This window comes from Dipteris shenzhenensis, chromosome 22, assembly GCF_047967505.1.
Source record: "Dipteris shenzhenensis isolate YYH24624 ecotype China chromosome 22, Dip_SZ_1.0, whole genome shotgun sequence".
Taxonomy (NCBI): domain Eukaryota; kingdom Viridiplantae; phylum Streptophyta; class Polypodiopsida; order Gleicheniales; family Dipteridaceae; genus Dipteris; species Dipteris shenzhenensis.
In genome coordinates this window covers 37958755-37977310 of record NC_141617.1, presented here as the reverse complement: position 1 = coordinate 37977310, position 18556 = coordinate 37958755, and the positions used below count along the sequence as shown (strand labels likewise).

Sequence of the window (18556 nt, the reverse complement as noted above, 5' to 3'; positions counted from 1 at the left end):
TTGATATAGCCACCATTATTATGCTCTCCGTTGTCACCAGAGCAATTTCACCTATGCTGTCTTGTAAAAACTCTAAAGGTTAGAAGTGCACATGCTACTTGCAATGTTGTGGTCGCATAACAACTATATGATAACCTTGGCATTGGAGCAACTATTCAATTGATCCAAGTGCATAGAAACTATGATTGCTTTTAGAACCCATTTTGTAAATTTTAAATAGCATTAAATCCATAGAGTTGACATTTTTGAAGACACATATCTTTATAAATGTTTCTTTAATGCTTCTTTTAAATGTTTTTCTAAAGAATGTCAAATCTATTTTCCTACTAGAATATTGAATTTTGTAAAATGCAAAAGATGGGAATTGTGCAATATAACTTGTGTGATCTTTCTAAAGTAGATTTTCAACAATGGGGCTCTATTGATCGCCTACATGGCCAGCATGTTCTTGTGCAACTATTTTGCGGTGCTATATCAACATGGCATTCGATTGCAAACAAACTGGGGATGTGGATACCAAGCCATGGACCTTTTTCACTACAAGCCCACTAGACTTGGGATGTGGACCCAAAATCAAATAGACCTAGATTTTTAAAACCCCATTTTTTGAATGTATAAACTTTGCCAAATATGGCACTTTTTTTTATTTTTTGAAATGTATAAATCCTACATAGTGGGATGATATCATTATTGGATATATATTTGACAATATATACAAGAGATATTTGGTCCATGTATGTTACTTGCAAAGCATTTTGCCAAGAATCTCCTGGCCCCCCCTAGCACTTTTCAATTGCTTCTACTCAGTGCCTAAGAAGTGTTTGTTGATTCTTATGCTGCCAAGTCCAATGTACTCTTCATGGTGGCAAATGTTACATCTCCACTTTTAGCCGACTAACATGGTAACATAATCATGTGCCTCAGCAAGTGTCCAACCTCATCCATGAGACGTGGCCTAGGATTTTGGAAGGGATTTTGGATGTGTTCTTCTATCATCTATCATAGCCTAAGGCAGCATCTGTGATTGCATGGCTGATGAATGAAATTGGATGAAAATGCCCATTTTCTTCTTGTAATAGGACTACGTTGAGCCCTTCATTTGATGCATCTATCCGAAGCACAAATGGCTTTTGGAAATCTGGGTATTTCAATATGTCGATTGATGAATTTTAGCTTCTTGTATGCATGTGCACAATCATATGACCACTCGAATGTCCAGTTTTGTCTTGTAATAGGACTGCGTCAAGCCCTTCATTTAATGCATCTATCTGAAGCACAAACGGCTTCTGGAAATTTGGGTATTTCAATATGTCGGTTGATGAATATTAGCTTCTTGTATGCTTTACCTTGATCTAGGTACTCAAATGTGCATATAGTGCCTTGTAGGATATTCAAATGGAGAGGACATGCCATGTGTCACCTCCTCATTGAATGAAATACTTCGATTGAGGTATAGCTACCTGCTGCCCGATTTTCATGTTCCTTTGTATTTCAAGTGTGCCACTTTTCCCCAGATTAACCAAAATTGGTACCCTTAGATTGCTCACTCAACGACAAAAAAAGAAAATTTAGTTATTGTGTGGGCATTTTCCAAGTTGCAAGCTTATCTACATGGTACTGAAGTAATAGTGCAAATCGACCATCAAGCTCTGATTCTTCTTCTAAAGAAGAAACACCCAGGATTACATTTTCGAACTTCAATATACACTAGGCAAATGCATTGTCACGCAGTACATGTTTCCAAAATGTCCAACAACATTAGCCGATTGATCTCGATTTGAGATTAACCCCGACACTGATCTCATTAGCTCCTACATCATCACACATAGGATCTGGAGTACAACCCATTGACATGACAAAGTTTCTAGCATTACAACAGTGTAATTTAGTAGTTCAACAAATAGTAACACATCTTCGATCGCCACAACCACACAACGATCAAATGTAAGTATCAATTCAAAGATAATTTGCTTTATTTTTTAGCCCTTGAACAAAGAACCATGTTTGTATGTGCCATATGCATTACGTTCCCATTTCACTAAATATTTTCACGCACACCCACTTTTTGGTCAGGTATTCATGGAATCCTGGAAGCCATTAGAACTCAGAATTACCGGCCTAAGATGCGCATTTTCATGGCAAACTATATCCGATCCTATTCAATTTGTCAAGCTACAAAACCCCTACATCCAAACCTCCTGGTTTTTCCCAAAGCATAAAAGTTAGTCAACCTTTTGAATTAGTCGCATGGGATGTCATTGGTCCTTTCGCCCAATCTCTACTAGGAAACCAATATATCATCCTACTAACAAAATATCTAACCAGGTGGTGTGAAGTAATTGTGGTTGCAGATATTTCAACCAACACTGCCACCAAATTTTTGATCGAGAATGTGATAGCTCGGCATGCTTGCCCGAGTACAATCCTCCCTGACCAAGGTTCCAATTTCAAATCACACATCATGGTTGTGCTTTCAAAGTGTTTGGGAGTAAGTATTTCATTTTTGAGCCATCACCATCAAATAGTAGGACTTACAGAGAGATTGATGAAGATGATGAAGCAAATGATCAAAGTCTATGTGAACCCAACTCATGACAATTGGGATTAAGTCCTCCCATGCATACAAGACCACAGTACATGCATCCACACGAATAGGCCCATTTCGTGCTCTATATGGGTGCGATCCTCAATTTCCACCTCAACTGTCAGATTGAAAGATACAGGGAAGGTTTAAAGATGCAATCGACTGGTATGATCTTTTGAAACAAGTGTAGCCAATCATATGCTCCGCATTGCTGAACAACATCAAGACGGCACATACCACGGCACAGACCAGACAACAACACCATTGCATTGAAGGACACGAAGATGTGGTATACCAGGAGGGAGACCTTGTATCTGTATACTATCTGGTGCGAAAAAAGGATTATGTGAAAGCTTTATGCATACTTGGATCAGACCCTACAAAATTCTCCAGTGGCTTTAAACATACACTTACCGGATGCAATGCCTCTCCAATAGTCGCATAACATGTGCTTATGTGTGTCCCATAAAACCATTTGTCGCATCAGTTAACCGAGTCCATCGTGGCAATCTACACGTGGCAGTCCAGGTTGTAAGTCCACCGTGGCAGTCGCATCTGTAACTTCCCTAAGGATGTTGCCAGTAACGAAATACAGGAGGAGACGGTTGCCAAAGGGTAACGGGATCCTATTGGGGATCTTGATTTGGAGTTCGAGCCAATTGGCCTGCCCTTTGGGTAGGTCTAATTGGAGATTCTTCGCTAAGAAGCTCAAATTCAGCATTTTCTTTTTGTGAAAGTCCTTAATTTTATTGGCCTGCCCTTTGGGTAGGTCTAAGTGGAGGTTCTTCTCTAAGAAGCTAAAATTCAGCATTTTCTTTTTGTGAAAGTCCTAAATTTTATGATTGGTCCAACTCCCCACTTCCTATTTCTTTCCTTTGAAATCCTCCACCTTTTTCTCTACTTTCTCTCTCTCTCCTTCTCTTTCCTTGATCTCTTGGGTGATCTTCCTACACATCATCTTCATCTCTCTCTCTCTCTCTCTCTCTCTCTCTCTCTCTCTCTCTCTCTCAGCCCTTTGCAGCCCTCTCGCTCACCCCCTCACACCCCTCCGCTCAGCTCCCACAACCCCCTCGCTCACCCCCTCATTCAGCCCCCTTGCTCACCCCCTCGCACCCCTCCTCTCACCCCTCCGCTCAGCCCCGCATCCCCTCGCGCAACCCCCCCGCTCAGCCCCTCGCTCACCCCTCTGCTCAACCCCCCTGCTCACCACTCGCTCACCCCCTCGCACTTGCAGCCCCGATTTTTTTTTCCCTCTCTCCAGCCCCAACTTTTTTCTCTCTAGTCTTTTCTCTCTCTCTCTCTCTCCGCTTGCAGCTCTGACCTCTTGCAATCCTTTCTTTGCCCACTGCTGCCTCCCCCATAATGAAGGGAACAGGGGGATGAGGACTAGGTGGGAGACTCTTCGGTCCAAATTTACATACGCGCGGAGATGGGGAAGGGGAATGGTGACAAGGGAAAAACACAAAAGCAACTCAGTTTGGAGGACTTCAACAAACGCAGCAACCAGAGCGGTTTGACAGTGGACAGCACCGTAGCCCAAAAGAAAGGGACCCACCCAAAGCCCATGCCATTCACCACATCCTCGACTACTATGGTTACCACCACTATTTCACCACCATCATCTGCCTCATCATCTATGCCACCTCTCTCCTCCCCCTCTCATGCATCATCATCATAGGTCTCCTCTCCAATAGCCTCACCACTAGCCCCACCGGCCACAATTCCACAGTACTTTCCCCTCGTATCACCTCTACCTCTCAGTCAACCACCCTTCATCACCTCGTCCAGCCTTGCTACTCCTACATACCACTCCCGTGCCCAGATCGCAGCGTCCCCACCCTCAATACAACCTCAGTAGCCCACCTTCATTCCAACCCCTCTCGAGATCTAGTTCCCACCTGGACTAGGACATCTTAGTCCCCACCAGATGCTTGGGATTCCTTATTGGCTGAGATACATAGCATCCGGGCCCGTCAGGCAGAGCTGACACATTACACTCAGGAGTAGGCCCGCATTATACACGAGCAGGGGACCCTTATCCAAGGGCTCAGACATAACATCACACAGCTTCGAGAGGAGCTTGGGACCCTCAAAGCAACGCTTGGAGGGACCCCAGTCACAGAGATGGAGGCACAGATAGCCATGATACAGTTGGCTATAGCAGAGACGACTAGATGGGTGGACGTGGCAAGAAACGGGTGCCCGCAAAGGCAACCGTTTCAGCCGCCATATAGGAGGAGCAGCAAAGGGCTTCGAAGGCCCTCAACATCCGGATACGAGGGATCACACGAGACAGCACTAGCACCACTACAATGCCCATGGAGGAGGCGATCACCTTTATGACCTTTACCATGGGGGTTCCCGACCATGGCATAGAGGGAGCATGGCGTGTTGGGAGAGACCCCAACCAAGAGTAGCCCCTAGTCATTCACTTCAGAGATTCACATGCTCGACTAGTGGCACTCCGACGCCGAGCCGCCCTACAAGAGCATCCCACCCTGTCCATGGACGAGGATTTGACACCATTACAGATTGAGGAGCGACGAGTTCTTTTGCAGCAGCGGGATGTTGCCTGTAAGGAGGGGAAATGGGCCGTGGTCCCCGAGATGGTAGGTTGTTGACCAGCACCCAGCACCCGTCGAGCTCCCACCCATACCCCCTAGGGGGACGGGGCCTATGAGACTCAGGTTTTCGAGGTCCTAGCCTGCACCATTTGGAGCTATAATGGTACCTTATGGTCGGACCTAGGGAACTTCTCGGAGTCTTATACAGGATGAGACATAGTCTTTTACACGGAGACACACCAGAGCCCAGAGCATCCACTACCGATAGTCAGTGGCTACACATCTGAGTTAGCCTTCAGGGATGAGACGAGGGATACAGGAGGAGTCCGAGGATCAGGCAGGGTTGCAGTATTGTACAGGTCTTCCCTCACTGGAGCCATCTCCATTGAGAGGAAGGACGCACACTCCCGATTCATGTGGATCCGGATCCGCAGATCCGACGCACAGACACCCGTGACCTTTTCATAGCAATATGCTACTTCCCGAGGAGGGTGAGACATCGCCATATGCATCCTTACATCAGGATATCCCAGACCTTTCAGCCCACGGGGAAGTTCTCCTTGTTGGGGACTTCAACAGCACGTGCCAGGCACCACTCTTGGACTTCCGAGACGACTCTATCATGCTACCAGACATGGACCTAGATGGAGCAGGTATGACCAGGACCTCATCGGACCAACACGAGCCTATTACACCATATGGACACACGCTCCTTGATCTAGGCAGGATGCATGATCTCATCATCTACAACGGGCTTGACCTATGGCCCTTCTCAGGTGGTTTTACTTGCTTCCCACAGGGAGGGGGGCACTAGTGTAGTAGATTACATCATGGGATCCCCTACCTTCACTTCATGTATCACCGACTTCACTGTAGCACCACTCCCTCCAGGAGCTGACCACACACATCTATTCTTCACTATTGCCACCCCACGCTTAGCCACGCCACACACACCACATAGGAAGCACGACACCTACCACGACATACACTTTGATCGCAGCCTCTCCCTAGCCTACTCTAGACGCCTAAATAGACTCCTAATCTACATCGATCACATACCACTCATAGAGGACCGTGCTGCCTTGATTAGTCGCACACTCCACGAGGCTACCCTCCAAATCTTTCCCCACACCACATGGTCCACTAGACCACCACCTCTTGGTTCTATACCCTATAATATTTGGTACGATGAGGAGTGCAAGGATTATCGCCGACAGCTCCGACTTGAAACCAGATGTCACCTCCCGAACACACCAGACATGGTACACAAGTACCGACGTCTCGTACGTCGAAAGAAGGAGGCATTTCTTCGTCGAAATGAGGAGGAGCTGCTGAACATCTTGTATAGCAACAACTCTAAGGATTTTTGGCAGAGATTCCTTGAGCGTAGGTGTCCATCACCCCTCATTGACACGAGAGTCTGGCACACATATGCACACCATCTTTATGATGTCCCACACCAGCCCACTCCAGATCTCATACACACACCTTGCCCCACCACTTGCACGTTGTTCACCAGAGGGGGGGTCAAGGATGCAACATTGAAATTGCACAATGGCCGAGCTAAGGATCACAAGGGGCTATGCACTAAGTTTATCGCATATGGCATCGACACTTTAGCCCCGATCCTAGCAAAGCTATTCAATGACGCTGTTTGCCTTGGCTTCCCCCACACTTGGACACTCAACACCATCACCCCCATCCACAAGGCAAGGGATCTCATGGACCCGAGTAACTACAGGACTATCATGATTGGACATGTGATGTCCAAGATCTATGCAGCTGTATTGGATGTGTCGGTCGGCCTATTCGTAGAGATGAGAGGGCTCAGAGCAGAGGGTCAGGCCGGTTTCAGGCGAGACCATGGGACTATGGATCACATACTCACACTCAGGAGTGTCATTGAGGAGGCCAGATCATGGAAGGAGAGGGTATATTGCTGCTTTGTGGATTTTCGCAAAGCCTTTGACACAGTACCTTGAGCTCGTCTCATCACACGCCTATAGACATTGGGATTTGATCAGGAGATCATATGGGCAGTCATGGCACTTTATGAGAGAGTCTCAGGCCGAGTTCGGATAGGCGCAGGTTGGACAGATGAGATCTTGAGTACCATAGGGGTCAAATAGGGATGTCCCTTATCACCAACCCTGTTTGGCCTCTACATCGATGAGCTGGAGACTTTCATGGGGGCGTTCGGAGGGACCGGTTGCTCACTTGCCGGGATCATCATCAGGATTCTTCTTTATGCAGATGACGTGGTACTCTTGTCGTCCACACCCAAGGCTCTAGCGACACCTGGATGCATTGCAGGCTTTTTGTCTATCCCATGATTTGGAGGTCAACCTTGGCAAGACCAAGGTCGTGATCTTTAACACCTCTCGAGCAATCATGCAATGGGAGCATTTTACTTTCGGTGGGTCACCAGTTGAGATCGTATCCTCATACACTTCCTTGGGGGTCATCTTCTCCGGTCCGATCATCACGATGAGACTAGCAATGCAAGCCAGAGTGAATAGAGGATACGCCTCACTGGCTCGGCTAGAGAGACAGTGCTTCCACTCACACTTTCAGGACCCTTGGACCAAGGCTCTTCTCTTCAACTCCTTGGTCCGACCAGCCGGTATGTATGGTAACCCTTGTTGGGGACCTGACATGTTAGAGATAGAATGGACACAGGTGGAGCGCTTGTAGATCCTCATGCTCTCACGGATGATCCGAGGGAAACCATCTGTACCACATCACATCATTCAGGCCAAGTTTGGTGCTTCTCCACTCCAGCTAGATGCAGCCTTTCAGACCATCACATATCTACACCGGGTTCGATCATATGGGGACTGCACCTCAGGGAGACAGAGGTTGCCATGGTTAGCTCTCGATTCCTCCATGAGGTTGGTAGCAGAGGGAGACGAGCGATGTTGGTAAGCACGAACTCACAGATGGTTTGTGAGACTAGGGTTTCACATCGATAGGATACCTCCTTTTCAGTACAATTTAGATGCCCCTCCGGTACTCCCACCCACCATCCCGATCGGGCCACATACCAACCAGGTCATTCGAGAGGATCTCCTGCAGCTACACACCTTTAGGACTTGGTTGGAGGCTTCCAGTGAAGCTGAGTTTCTACAGAGATCACTATCTTCGTATTTCAGAGGAGGGATTCATCACACCACCAGGGTACATTGAGCTTCATATGCCTCACTCACTACGGATCTCCATCGGACAGTTTCGGGTATCATCACACCACCTCCGCATAGAGAGCGGCAGAGTAGAGGGGATCCCTAGGGAGCATCGCATACGCATATTGTGCGATTCTCAGGAGGTTGAGTCGGAGGAGCATTTTATTTTGAGGTGCCCAGTATACTACGCGATCCGAGGCTGCTACCATTGTCTCTTCAGAGACGGCTCCGGGCTCCTTTCCAAATTCCTCGCCTACCCAGATTAGAGATGCCTCGCAGCCTTCATTCACGAGGGGGTCCGACACAGAGAGTACTTACTCAAGCGACGGGGCTTGGCCACACCATCAGACACCTCTCAGAGCAGGTATCATAGAGTTCTTCCCATCGAGTGACATTGATCGTCTAGTCTCTAGCTGCAGACGTGACAAAGACCCCGACCTAATGACTGCAGCACGACACACGAGACATCGGGGGGACACACAGATCACTCTGGGAGACCTCCCGTCATTGTTTAGATCCGCGATACGTCCCACGGGAGTCACGGTGGCTCTGGTCTTGCATCGAGCCTACTCTAGGAGACCGAGACGCATGGGACCCCTTGACGGATGCCAGCGCCCCATCACCGGCTATGCACCAGCTAGGGCGACATGACATACGGAGGATTACGTTCCGCTCCAGTATTTTTTCTTTTCACTGTCATACCCAGATGTATTTGATTATGTATGATCAGACTTAGGATTCAGCATGGGTGATGATGCTCGTTTTAGTAGCTCCACCCTTACTGGGATTTGTATCAGGTTTTCTTTCAGTCTCATAGACCCATCAATAAAATTTCTTTCTTTCTTTCTTTCTCTCTCTACCTTCGATAGTCTTCCTACACGTCATCTTGAGTGTATTCTTTTTCGCTGTTTTGATCTTGGGCAGGCCGTATGAATGATTAAATATCATTCACCTTGTTTTTATTAGCACTTTAAAAAAGTGTCCCACACAACCGTTTGCCACATGGATTCTTTCTAGTTGTTCTCTCTCTCTCTCCTCCTGCCCTTCCCCTAGTCCTTTGCCTCCGTCCCTCCCTCCCACTCCCTCCCTTCCGTAGTAAAGGCAGTGCTCACGACGAGTACTTAGACTCGCTTGTTTTGAATGACAATATCTGAGATGGGAGACACCTTGGACGTGCGTGGCAAGAGAGGCCTCATCATAGGCGCTGCCCATGAAGTGGGCTTCAACGCTGCTCTCGCCTTGGCTGCTCATGGATGCCGGTCAGCTTCCCCTCTCATCTTTCGTCTTACAGCTTTCTTTGCTTGCATTTCAATGCAATAACCCCCTTCTTCCTCTCCCTCAGGCTCGTTCTCGCAGGAGATGTCGCCCATCTCCGTGAACAGTCTCATCAACTCGTTGCCCATGCGAATCACATCACCCATTCAGATATTAAAGTTGTAGAATTGGACTTACACTCGTGCACCACGCAGTCGGTCGACTTTGCCGTGGAGGCGGCTTGGCACTCGTTCGGAGGATTAGACTTGTTGTTATGCTGTTCTTCACAAACGGGTATGTTCTCACCTGAAATGTTTTAAATCTATTCTTTAGACCTGATTCCTATGGATCAATGTCGCTTAATGCAAACATGCTATCCAATCGAGTTTGATAGGAATTGCAGCATACGGTATCATGCTTTTGAAGGTCATGCATACATAGTGTACAAGATTTTCAAGGCGTGCCATGGTACCAACTAGCAAATCTCATATCTTCTATATTTCAAGCTGTATTGTGAATCTCTTAACCTTAGGTATGCTGTAGAAAATAGCACTGCACTCATTATTGATTTATGATCAATTCAAAGAGCTCTCCTTTGCAAGGGTATGAAAGGTTTGTGAAAGTAGCGCGTGTGCAGAAGCATGTAAGAAAGAGATAAAAAATAGACACAGAAGTAGTCAATAGCAGCTATATATTTTCAGGAATACAACCTTAGCCTCAGGGGTGCGAGAGGGAAAGAATGTTCCAAGTGACCCTTGTGAGACCGGAAAGCGTATTTTGAGTGGGGGACCTTTTTATAGGCCCCTCCCAAGCCTGGTTCGTCTGGCTAGGGAGCAGGCTGACTGGCCGACCGTCAGGTCAGCCTGTGACCCGCAGACTAGTAGGTCGGGCTGACCCAACCTAGACAGGGTCGGGTTAGGTCGGTTGACCCTACTTGGTTGGGGGCCCAAACTAGGCCCCTACCGTGCCCTAATGGTGGGCCTAACTGTCCTGTGACAGCCAACCATTAAGAGGCCACCAACCAGCCAGGTTACCCTGACCCTACTCTCTCCAGGTGGGCACACCCACAAAGAAGCCCTCTCTCACTATGAGATGCCATAACTTTAAGGCCCTCTTTGCAGCTCATAGTGAGCAAAATGATTTGAAGAAGCAAGCCGATGAAGATGCAACCATGGACCCTCCAGTAGCGCGCATATTGAATTCACCTGGCGAGAGCACCTGGTAGCCTAGATCCTTGAAGCAGAAGGCCACCTCGAACAACAAATGAGATTACCTCAGCTTGGATTTTCCATCCAAGTCTGCACTGAGTTCTAAGTGTAGAATGATAAGCTGTGGAACAGGCCACACCCAATATCCCCTGGTGAACACATCACATCCAAGAACCTCGAAAAACGAACTTCCTCGAACAACAAACTTTGGTACACACCATGTCCATAGTCTCTTGGGCGTCAAGGTCGCCCTCTTTGGCTGTGATGTGGGGGAAGACCTTCCTTACTGTCAGAAGGCGGGTACAATCCGGCATGATGAGAACCTTTTCCTCCCCTAGGAGAAGGGAGCATAGGTCATCGAAGTCTAACTGGCTGCTTGTGACCTGGCACGAGAAACCATGTTGACTCTGGAGGTAGCTGGGTCAGGATGAGGGCCACCAACTGAAGAGATAATAGGGCAGTTTCCATTGCCAGCAATAGATCATGGAGGACCTTAGCCTGCATGCATGGTACTCCCTGTGGGGAACTCAAGGTTGAGGTACAATTTGGATCTTGCCAAGCAGCAAGTACCAAGGTCTATTTCAGCATACATCATCTAGTGCCATACGTACACTGTGTGAATTTTGTGGTGGTTGGAAGCATATGAGCAAGCTAACAATAAAAAAGGCAGCACCAGAAATAAAAAACCAATAATCATAGACCCTCTTGATTGAACTGTTCTTCAAAGGTAACCTTTGTACTCTCTGCTATTTAGGATTTTTCTTTGCCTTCCAAATTCAATCTTTTACATCGTGTGTGTGTGTGGCGCGCGCGTGCAAGAGAGAGAGAGAGAGAGAGAGAGAGAGATGAGTGTATTTGCCATGTGCAGGTCCATTGACATCTTTCTTGGATACAAGTATGGAGCAGTTGGAGGAGGCTGTGAATGTAAATTTTAAGAGTGCTTGTATGGTCAGCATGGCAGTAGGAAAGCGGATGCAGCAAACTGGGGGCTCCATAATATTCATCACATCGATAATTGGAACAGAGAGAGGTTTATTTCCTGGGGTTGCAATTGCAGGTGCTTCAGTTGCTGCAGTGAACTACCTTACCAGAGTAAGCTTTCTTTGCAAACTGCATCTTCTATCTACTCACTACGCTGATGTAACTGAAGAGCTTTTCACCTCACACTCTCCTGAACAGGCAATGGCTATGGAACTGGGCAAGTACAAGATTCGAGTGAATGCCATAGCACGAGGCTTACACAATTCAGATTCCGTGCTGAGGTCCATGAGTGACGATGTTAGAAAGAGAGAGGGGGAGCGGGTGGTTCCATTGAGACGCTGGATAGATGCAGGAAAAGACCTTACAGCTATGATACTTTATCTAGCTGGAGATTCATCCTCATACATAACAGGAACTGTTGTATTTGTTGATGGTGGCCAATCTCTTACTAGGCCTCGTATGCGATCTTACCTTTGAAACTTTCTTTAAAGATTTTTAAAGGGAGCAGCACTTGCATCAAATTCAAAGCAAGCACCTCATGGACTCTCAAAATCAACATTGTTTTCCTCAACGTAAGGACTTTGAACAATTTGTAGGAAAGCTTTGTGCTTTCTCATACTGAGATGTTACTAGCATCTGTTTGTCCTCCGCTTTCTATTGCGCATGTATGATATTACAGGTGAAGCCACACCGTCTCTCTAGGGATCTCGAATTTGTTAAGATTTGTTGGTTAATCAAGATGAATTAGAGTAAAGACCTATTGTCTTTATGAAATTGTGGTCATCCTCCAATTACCATCATGTAATGTGTAGTGTATGGATGCTGGAATACAAATCTCTCTACAATGTGCAATTCTATAGATGATGGAGTTTTTTTAGCATCTTCAAGAAATACGACTCTTTTTGCCTAGTTGTTCCCTATGGTAGATTTTCTTTCATTGCTACGTGGAATGTTACTTTTGGACTCTTTTTTTGTGGCAATACTAAACTCATGAAGCTTTTTTTTTCATTGGAGCTGAATGAGATTGTCTGGATTGCATCTACTTACTATACCCTGCATTTCATCACGTTTGAGTCAGTCGGTAGCTTCTTGCTATATGGATAAACGAACGATTCAAAACCGGACATGTCCTTACACATGGGTTCTAACTAGTTCTAATTAGATCTGGCCCTTAGTCAAACCTAGACCAGACCAACTTCCAAACTAGAACAGAAATCACGAAATTAAGCAAGAGAATGCCTAGGGTAGAATTGGGGTACCTTTTAGCATTAAGTCATGGACTTGACTTACAACAGTGACTTGTGATGGGCTGCACAAGGACAGAAAAGGATTGCTCCTTATTAAATTCCCAGCTTGAGCAATTAGCTCTGCTGTACAATCCAGTTGATGAGTGCATGTGGGACAGCCAAGCGTCTATAGAAATTAGGCCAGGCTGTTTTACGACTGTGCTTATGGATATTCCCCAAAATTGCCACATGGCAACATCCTAACAGCCTGAAGTACGAGGTACTACGGAAAAGGCTAAATAAAAAGTCACCAAATTACTTTTGTTACATGGACCTTTTGATCAGCATTAGGGATGTCATAGCATCTTGTGCATAACTCTTGCTTTGAAGTATTCAGTGAATAACCCGTGCATGTTTTTTGTTTATGTCTGCCTTAGTTGCTAGTTTCAAACTTCATGCTATAATCTTTCCATGGCGGTGGTGGTTTTTCTTTGGAGGGTTGAGGGGGACCGCTTGTGTTTTCAAGTGTTTACGGGCAAAGGACACTAATGTTGATGTTAAATCTGTGTAAGTTGTAATTGTGTGTTTTGTAGCTTCCAAATCTTGGTGGATGCTACATTTCTATATTTTATTGGGAACATACAATTTTCAACACTAAAACTAAAGTTAAACTTCTTAACAAAGCAAACACAAAAAATAATTCAGGATGCCATATTTTCACAACCTTCATTTATCATCATCCACCTTGCTTAGGGTCCTCCTTGTAATGATTATGGAGTTCACCTCATTTATTGGACAAAGTATTGGGTACGTTGTTCTTGGGTTCCTATAGCATCTTGTAATCTACCAATAGACATAGAAAGCCCTCACTCCTTTACTTCTTCCTACCACCATCACTTTGTCCCTCATATTCTTTGGCAAATGCTTTATGTTGCTCTGCCTTTGGTGGTTTGTAGGATTTCTCCGAAAGTTGTACATGGCATACACCATTAAAACAAAGTCAAGGTTTCATTAGAGTTACAGGCAATGGATATCTTCCTTTTGCTTCTTGCCTAAAAGTAGAGGAGTGATGATCGTATGCTATCGTAAGAAGACATAAAGCGGGAATTGATATAAGAATCAAAGAAGGTTAGTAGATTTATCGTTTGATCAAACAGGAAGGAAGGGGAATTTAATCAAAAGCATAAGAAAGGTGCATCTTGCTATAAGAAAATGCAAAGAGGGAATTGAGACCATAATGAAGAAGGTAAGGTGATAATGACATTGTGCTATAGGATAACATAAAGAGGTAATCTAGAGGGTTGATTATAACATCCTGTTGTAAGAAAATTTAAAGAGGCAATTGAGATTAGAGTCTATAGGCTAACGTGCTATAATAAAACCAAAAGAGGGAATCGATAGAGTGATGATAGTAGCATCTTGCTATAAGGAAAATCAAGTGGGAATTGATATCAAAATCTTGCTACAAGAAAATTAAGAGGGAATTGATATCAAAATCCAAGAGGTAAAGGGATTGATTGGTGGATGGAGCATAAAGGAAGGGGAGCTTATTAGAAATCATAAGAAAGGTGGCCACATAGTTGGATGCTATTTTGGGCAAGTCGGTTTGTATACACATAGCAAATTGACATGCTTACCTTTTTGTATAGGTTAGCTTGTTGCTTATGTTTTTTGTGTACACACTTAAATTGATTGCTTTGTTTGCAAAGCAATTCAAAAGCAGCCAATATATGCTCTATGATTAACTCATGGTTCCCAAACCTAATGGAAAGGTGGTGCAAAGCTTTATGTGTAACCAAGGACAATTAATGCACTCCCTTACGTGACTCCTTCATCACTACTTGAGATGTTTGGCAAGCAAGTCGAAGGAAATGGAATAGTCGAGGCTTGATCTTGCAGTCCGATTGCAAGTCCGATTGCAAGGGAGAAAGAAATGGTCGTGGGATAGAAGATGAAGCAGTGAAGGAAATGGAATAGTGGAGGCTTGAGATTGCAAGGGATAATGAAACGTTCAAGAGGAGTAGAAGAGGAAACAGTTAAGGGAATGGAATAGCAGTTTGTAGCTCGACTACACTATCAAGGTGAGAGCCACCACGGTGAATAATTCAAGGCGGCAGTACTGACTTGCATGGTAATGAATGATTAGAGGTGGTCGCATCTAAGATTCCCAGCCATGTCTGTGGTGGCGCTAAGACGGTTGGCAGTTAATTACCAGCTATTGCAGTGGCCCACAATTACTCAACTTCCAGTTACCACCACCGGGCTTGCATGCATGATTACTACAAGTGTAGTAAATTATGGTAATGAGGGATTAGAGGTGATTAGGCTTCATGATTTACTTTTGTGGGAATTACTGCCCAATGGTGGTGGCTATCATCAGCCACGTCTGTCGTGGCTACGATTCCACCGTGCCACCACTCACCCACCACCACGCTTTAGTATGCATGATCACCACCACACTTTAGCATGCATGATCACTTCTACGAGTGCAATAAAAATTACCAATCATTGGGCTTGCATGCTCAGTAGAGAACTAGAGTGCATGGTTGTGACGCTCCACATTTTTCTGTGACACTCCATATTTTGTGTATAATTTCTCTTTAGTTTTAGTGGTAGTAGTTACTTAGGAAACTTATTTTCATGTCAATTTTGTGTTTTGAAAATACTAATAAGTGGTTTGAGATTTAACAAATCCAAGAAAATAAATCTATATGCATGGGAGTTGTATCTGGAGTTTGCAGGTTTAAAGGAAGGTCTAGCTTTGCAGATTCTAAAGTCGAACTTGGAAAGGAGTGATTGATTTAAAAAGAACTAACGTTATTGCTAGAATGGTCCAGGAATAGAGCAAATTGATCGGTGAAGGGAAAGAAAAGCAGGATAAAGTGGAAAGGCCAGCTAAAAGTGGGGAAAGGTCGCACCTTTCTTGGATAAAAATAGCAGTCACTATTTCAACCATAACTTTTGATTCCGAACTCGGATTGAGGAGCTCTTTTTTTTCTTGGAAATCTAGGATTGCTATCTACAACTTTTTAGAAGAAGTCAAGATCTAATTCCATGATGTATTAAGTTGAAAACTCAGAATACGCAGAGGCAGCAAGGCATCATATTTCAGAAGCTCCGAGATTGAGAGTGAGAGTGCGAGTGAGAGTGAGATTCTTCTTTCATCTATGATTGTATCATCTTGAGCGAGAGTGAGATTCATTGAAACACCTTGGTGTGAGTGAGAGTGAGAGTGAGAGTGAGAAATCTGATGTGAGTGAGAGTGAGAGTGAGAATAGCTCGGGGGTGGTCGGGCGGTTCGAGCTCAGTACATGGAGTATTGTGACTCTAGGATTGATTGTTTGTAAACGATTTTGATTCAACAAAAAGTCTCCTTCTATTGTATTTTAGTTTTCTCCTTCTCTCTATAGAATCAATCTTGATTTCAAGGTTCGGAGCGTCTCAATGGTAATGAGTGATTAGACATGGTAATGAGAATTATTGCCTAGTGGTGGTGGCTCTCATGAGCCACATCTGTCGTGGCTACGATTCCACCGTGCCATCTCTCACCACCACGCTTTAGCATGCATGATCACTACGAGTGCAGTAAAAATTACTAGTCACCGGGCTCGCATGCCTAGTAGAGGACTAGAGTGCATGGTAATGAGTGATTAGACATGGTAATGAGAATTATTGCCCACTGGTGGTGGCTCTCATCAGCCATGTCTATCGTGGCTAAGATTCCATTGGGCTAGCAACAATTAATTACCAGCCACTGGAGTGGCACCACATGGCATATTCTTCATGATTACTAGCCCGTCTGGGGGATTCCACCGTGGTGGCCTGCTAGTAATATGGATGGAACCCCGAGCTCTAGACACCGCGGTGGCTCAAACTTTATAATATAGATAAGATCCGTGGCATTTGCAATTTTACTACGTTGCTCTGATATGCCCATGCTCTGCTACTTTGCTCCACACCCCTCCTCTAGCTCTTTTCTGCCCTTGCTCTACTTTACTCCACGCTCCCTCCTCTAACTCTCGTCACTACATCTGCTTCCTCATCTACCACTCATCCACTCATCTTCAACATGCCTAGTATCAACCCCCCTCAATGCTCTGTGATCCCAATAATATATGCCTTCTCATATAAGGTAATTGCATTGCACTCACCTGGAGTAGAAATGCTCGCACTAGTGGAGACCCTTCGTTCCCACAGGCAATTCCCCACACATCTAAATGTCATCACCTTAGATAACATGCTAGAAGGCCTCTTTATGGATGTGCTATATGGATCCCCCCTAGATGTCGAGGAAGGCCTCAATATTTTCAAATAAGAGTACTCTCGACTTGTTAGGGGGGCCATAATATAAGTCCTCGCAATGTGCATGGTCTTTGGCCTCTCCATCATATCCACCTTGGGCTCCCTAAAAATTTTTAATGCAACAAGCTAGACTGGTAGAAAACTGAGTTGTACAAATTCCCTCTTGCTCATATGAGGCTCTCAGCAATGGTTGGATGTAATCTTTTGGGCTCTCAACGATCTTTTGGCTCACTAGATGTTATGTTTTGGTCTCAAAGGCATTTTTGTAATCTCTTTTTATTCAATTTGAGGCTCTCAGTATGCACTGTTGTTAACTTTTATAGTATTTAAATGGTTATGGCTGCTACTTGTAATCTTTTGGCCTTTAAGGCTCTCAACAATTGTCGAGTTTTTATAAATGTAAGATCCTCTGTTCAATTTTTGCTTGGTATAAGTTGATAATTTTTATATAACTTGTTATTGGACGTAGATGTACATTGTAATCTCTTTTGCTCCATTTTCACTCGATAAATTATACTTTGTCCTCATTTGTATTTACTACAATCAGGACTAAAATACCAGAAAAGGACTACAATTTCCTTGGTTTATGACCAAAATAGCACTACAATAACTCCAATGACCCGACTGTTGTGGTTGCATGGAGATACATCTAGAAAGATACAATTAAAAGAAACTAAGGGGAAAAGAGTGGGGAGGTGGCAAGTCTAGCTATATAAAGGCCTTAAGGGCAAAGAAACAATTCACCGCACCAAGGAAAGTTTCTCTCCTACCCCCTTCCATGCTCTCTCCAAGCTCCCTTCTTGTTGGAAAAGTCACCTCCCCATCTGTAAGCCCCCATATGAGGAGAGCATGGGGGGGTGAACCTAGGGTTTGAGTGTCTATCACATGGGCATCTGATTGGATGCCATGTGGGCAAGAATCAAAGATATGGAGGGTACCTGGAGCTAGGATGGATCTGTAGTAGTAACAGGTAAAGCAGTAGCCAGCAAGCAGTAGCCCAGCACAAGGAACTCAGAATAAAAAGCAATCACATGGCGCTGACATCTACAGGGTGTATGGCTCTGTACGGAACTGGGAGAGGGTCTGGCAAAGGCGCAGTTATGGCAGGATGTGCACGTGCAGATGTGGAGCAGCAAATATGGCTGTCAGTGGGCAGAAGGCATGCCTTATATGGGCTGGATCCCTGCCTTGACTGGAGGGCCAAAGTCCCTGGAAGTTTGGGCCAAAAAGCCCTGGGTTGTGAGCTCTTATGGGGCTG

General features: G+C 45.1%; 1 protein-coding gene across 1 annotated transcript; it reads left to right on the top strand.

Annotated features, from left to right (window-relative positions):
- The first annotated feature begins 9378 nt into the window (after positions 1-9378).
- LOC147888078 (uncharacterized) lies at positions 9379-12587 on the top strand. The gene is made up of 4 exons (XM_087393481.1): positions 9379-9586; positions 9670-9875; positions 11658-11881; positions 11969-12587. The coding sequence occupies exons 1-4, from the start codon at positions 9468-9470 to the stop codon at positions 12245-12247; spliced, it is 828 nt and encodes a 275-aa protein (XP_087249607.1). The 5' UTR covers positions 9379-9467; the 3' UTR covers positions 12248-12587.
- Positions 12588-18556: the final 5969 nt, after the last annotated feature.

Excerpts from the sequence above, each read along its gene's own strand:
- LOC147888078 (XM_087393481.1), top strand. The coding sequence starts at position 9,468 with ATGACAATATCTGAGATGGGAGACACCTTGGACGTGCGTGGCAAGAGA. Across the intron at positions 9,587-9,669 it reads TTGGCTGCTCATGGATGCCG|GCTCGTTCTCGCAGGAGATG; the intron begins GTCAGCTTCCCC and ends CCTCTCCCTCAG. Across the intron at positions 9,876-11,657 it reads ATGCTGTTCTTCACAAACGG|GTCCATTGACATCTTTCTTG; the intron begins GTATGTTCTCAC and ends TGCCATGTGCAG.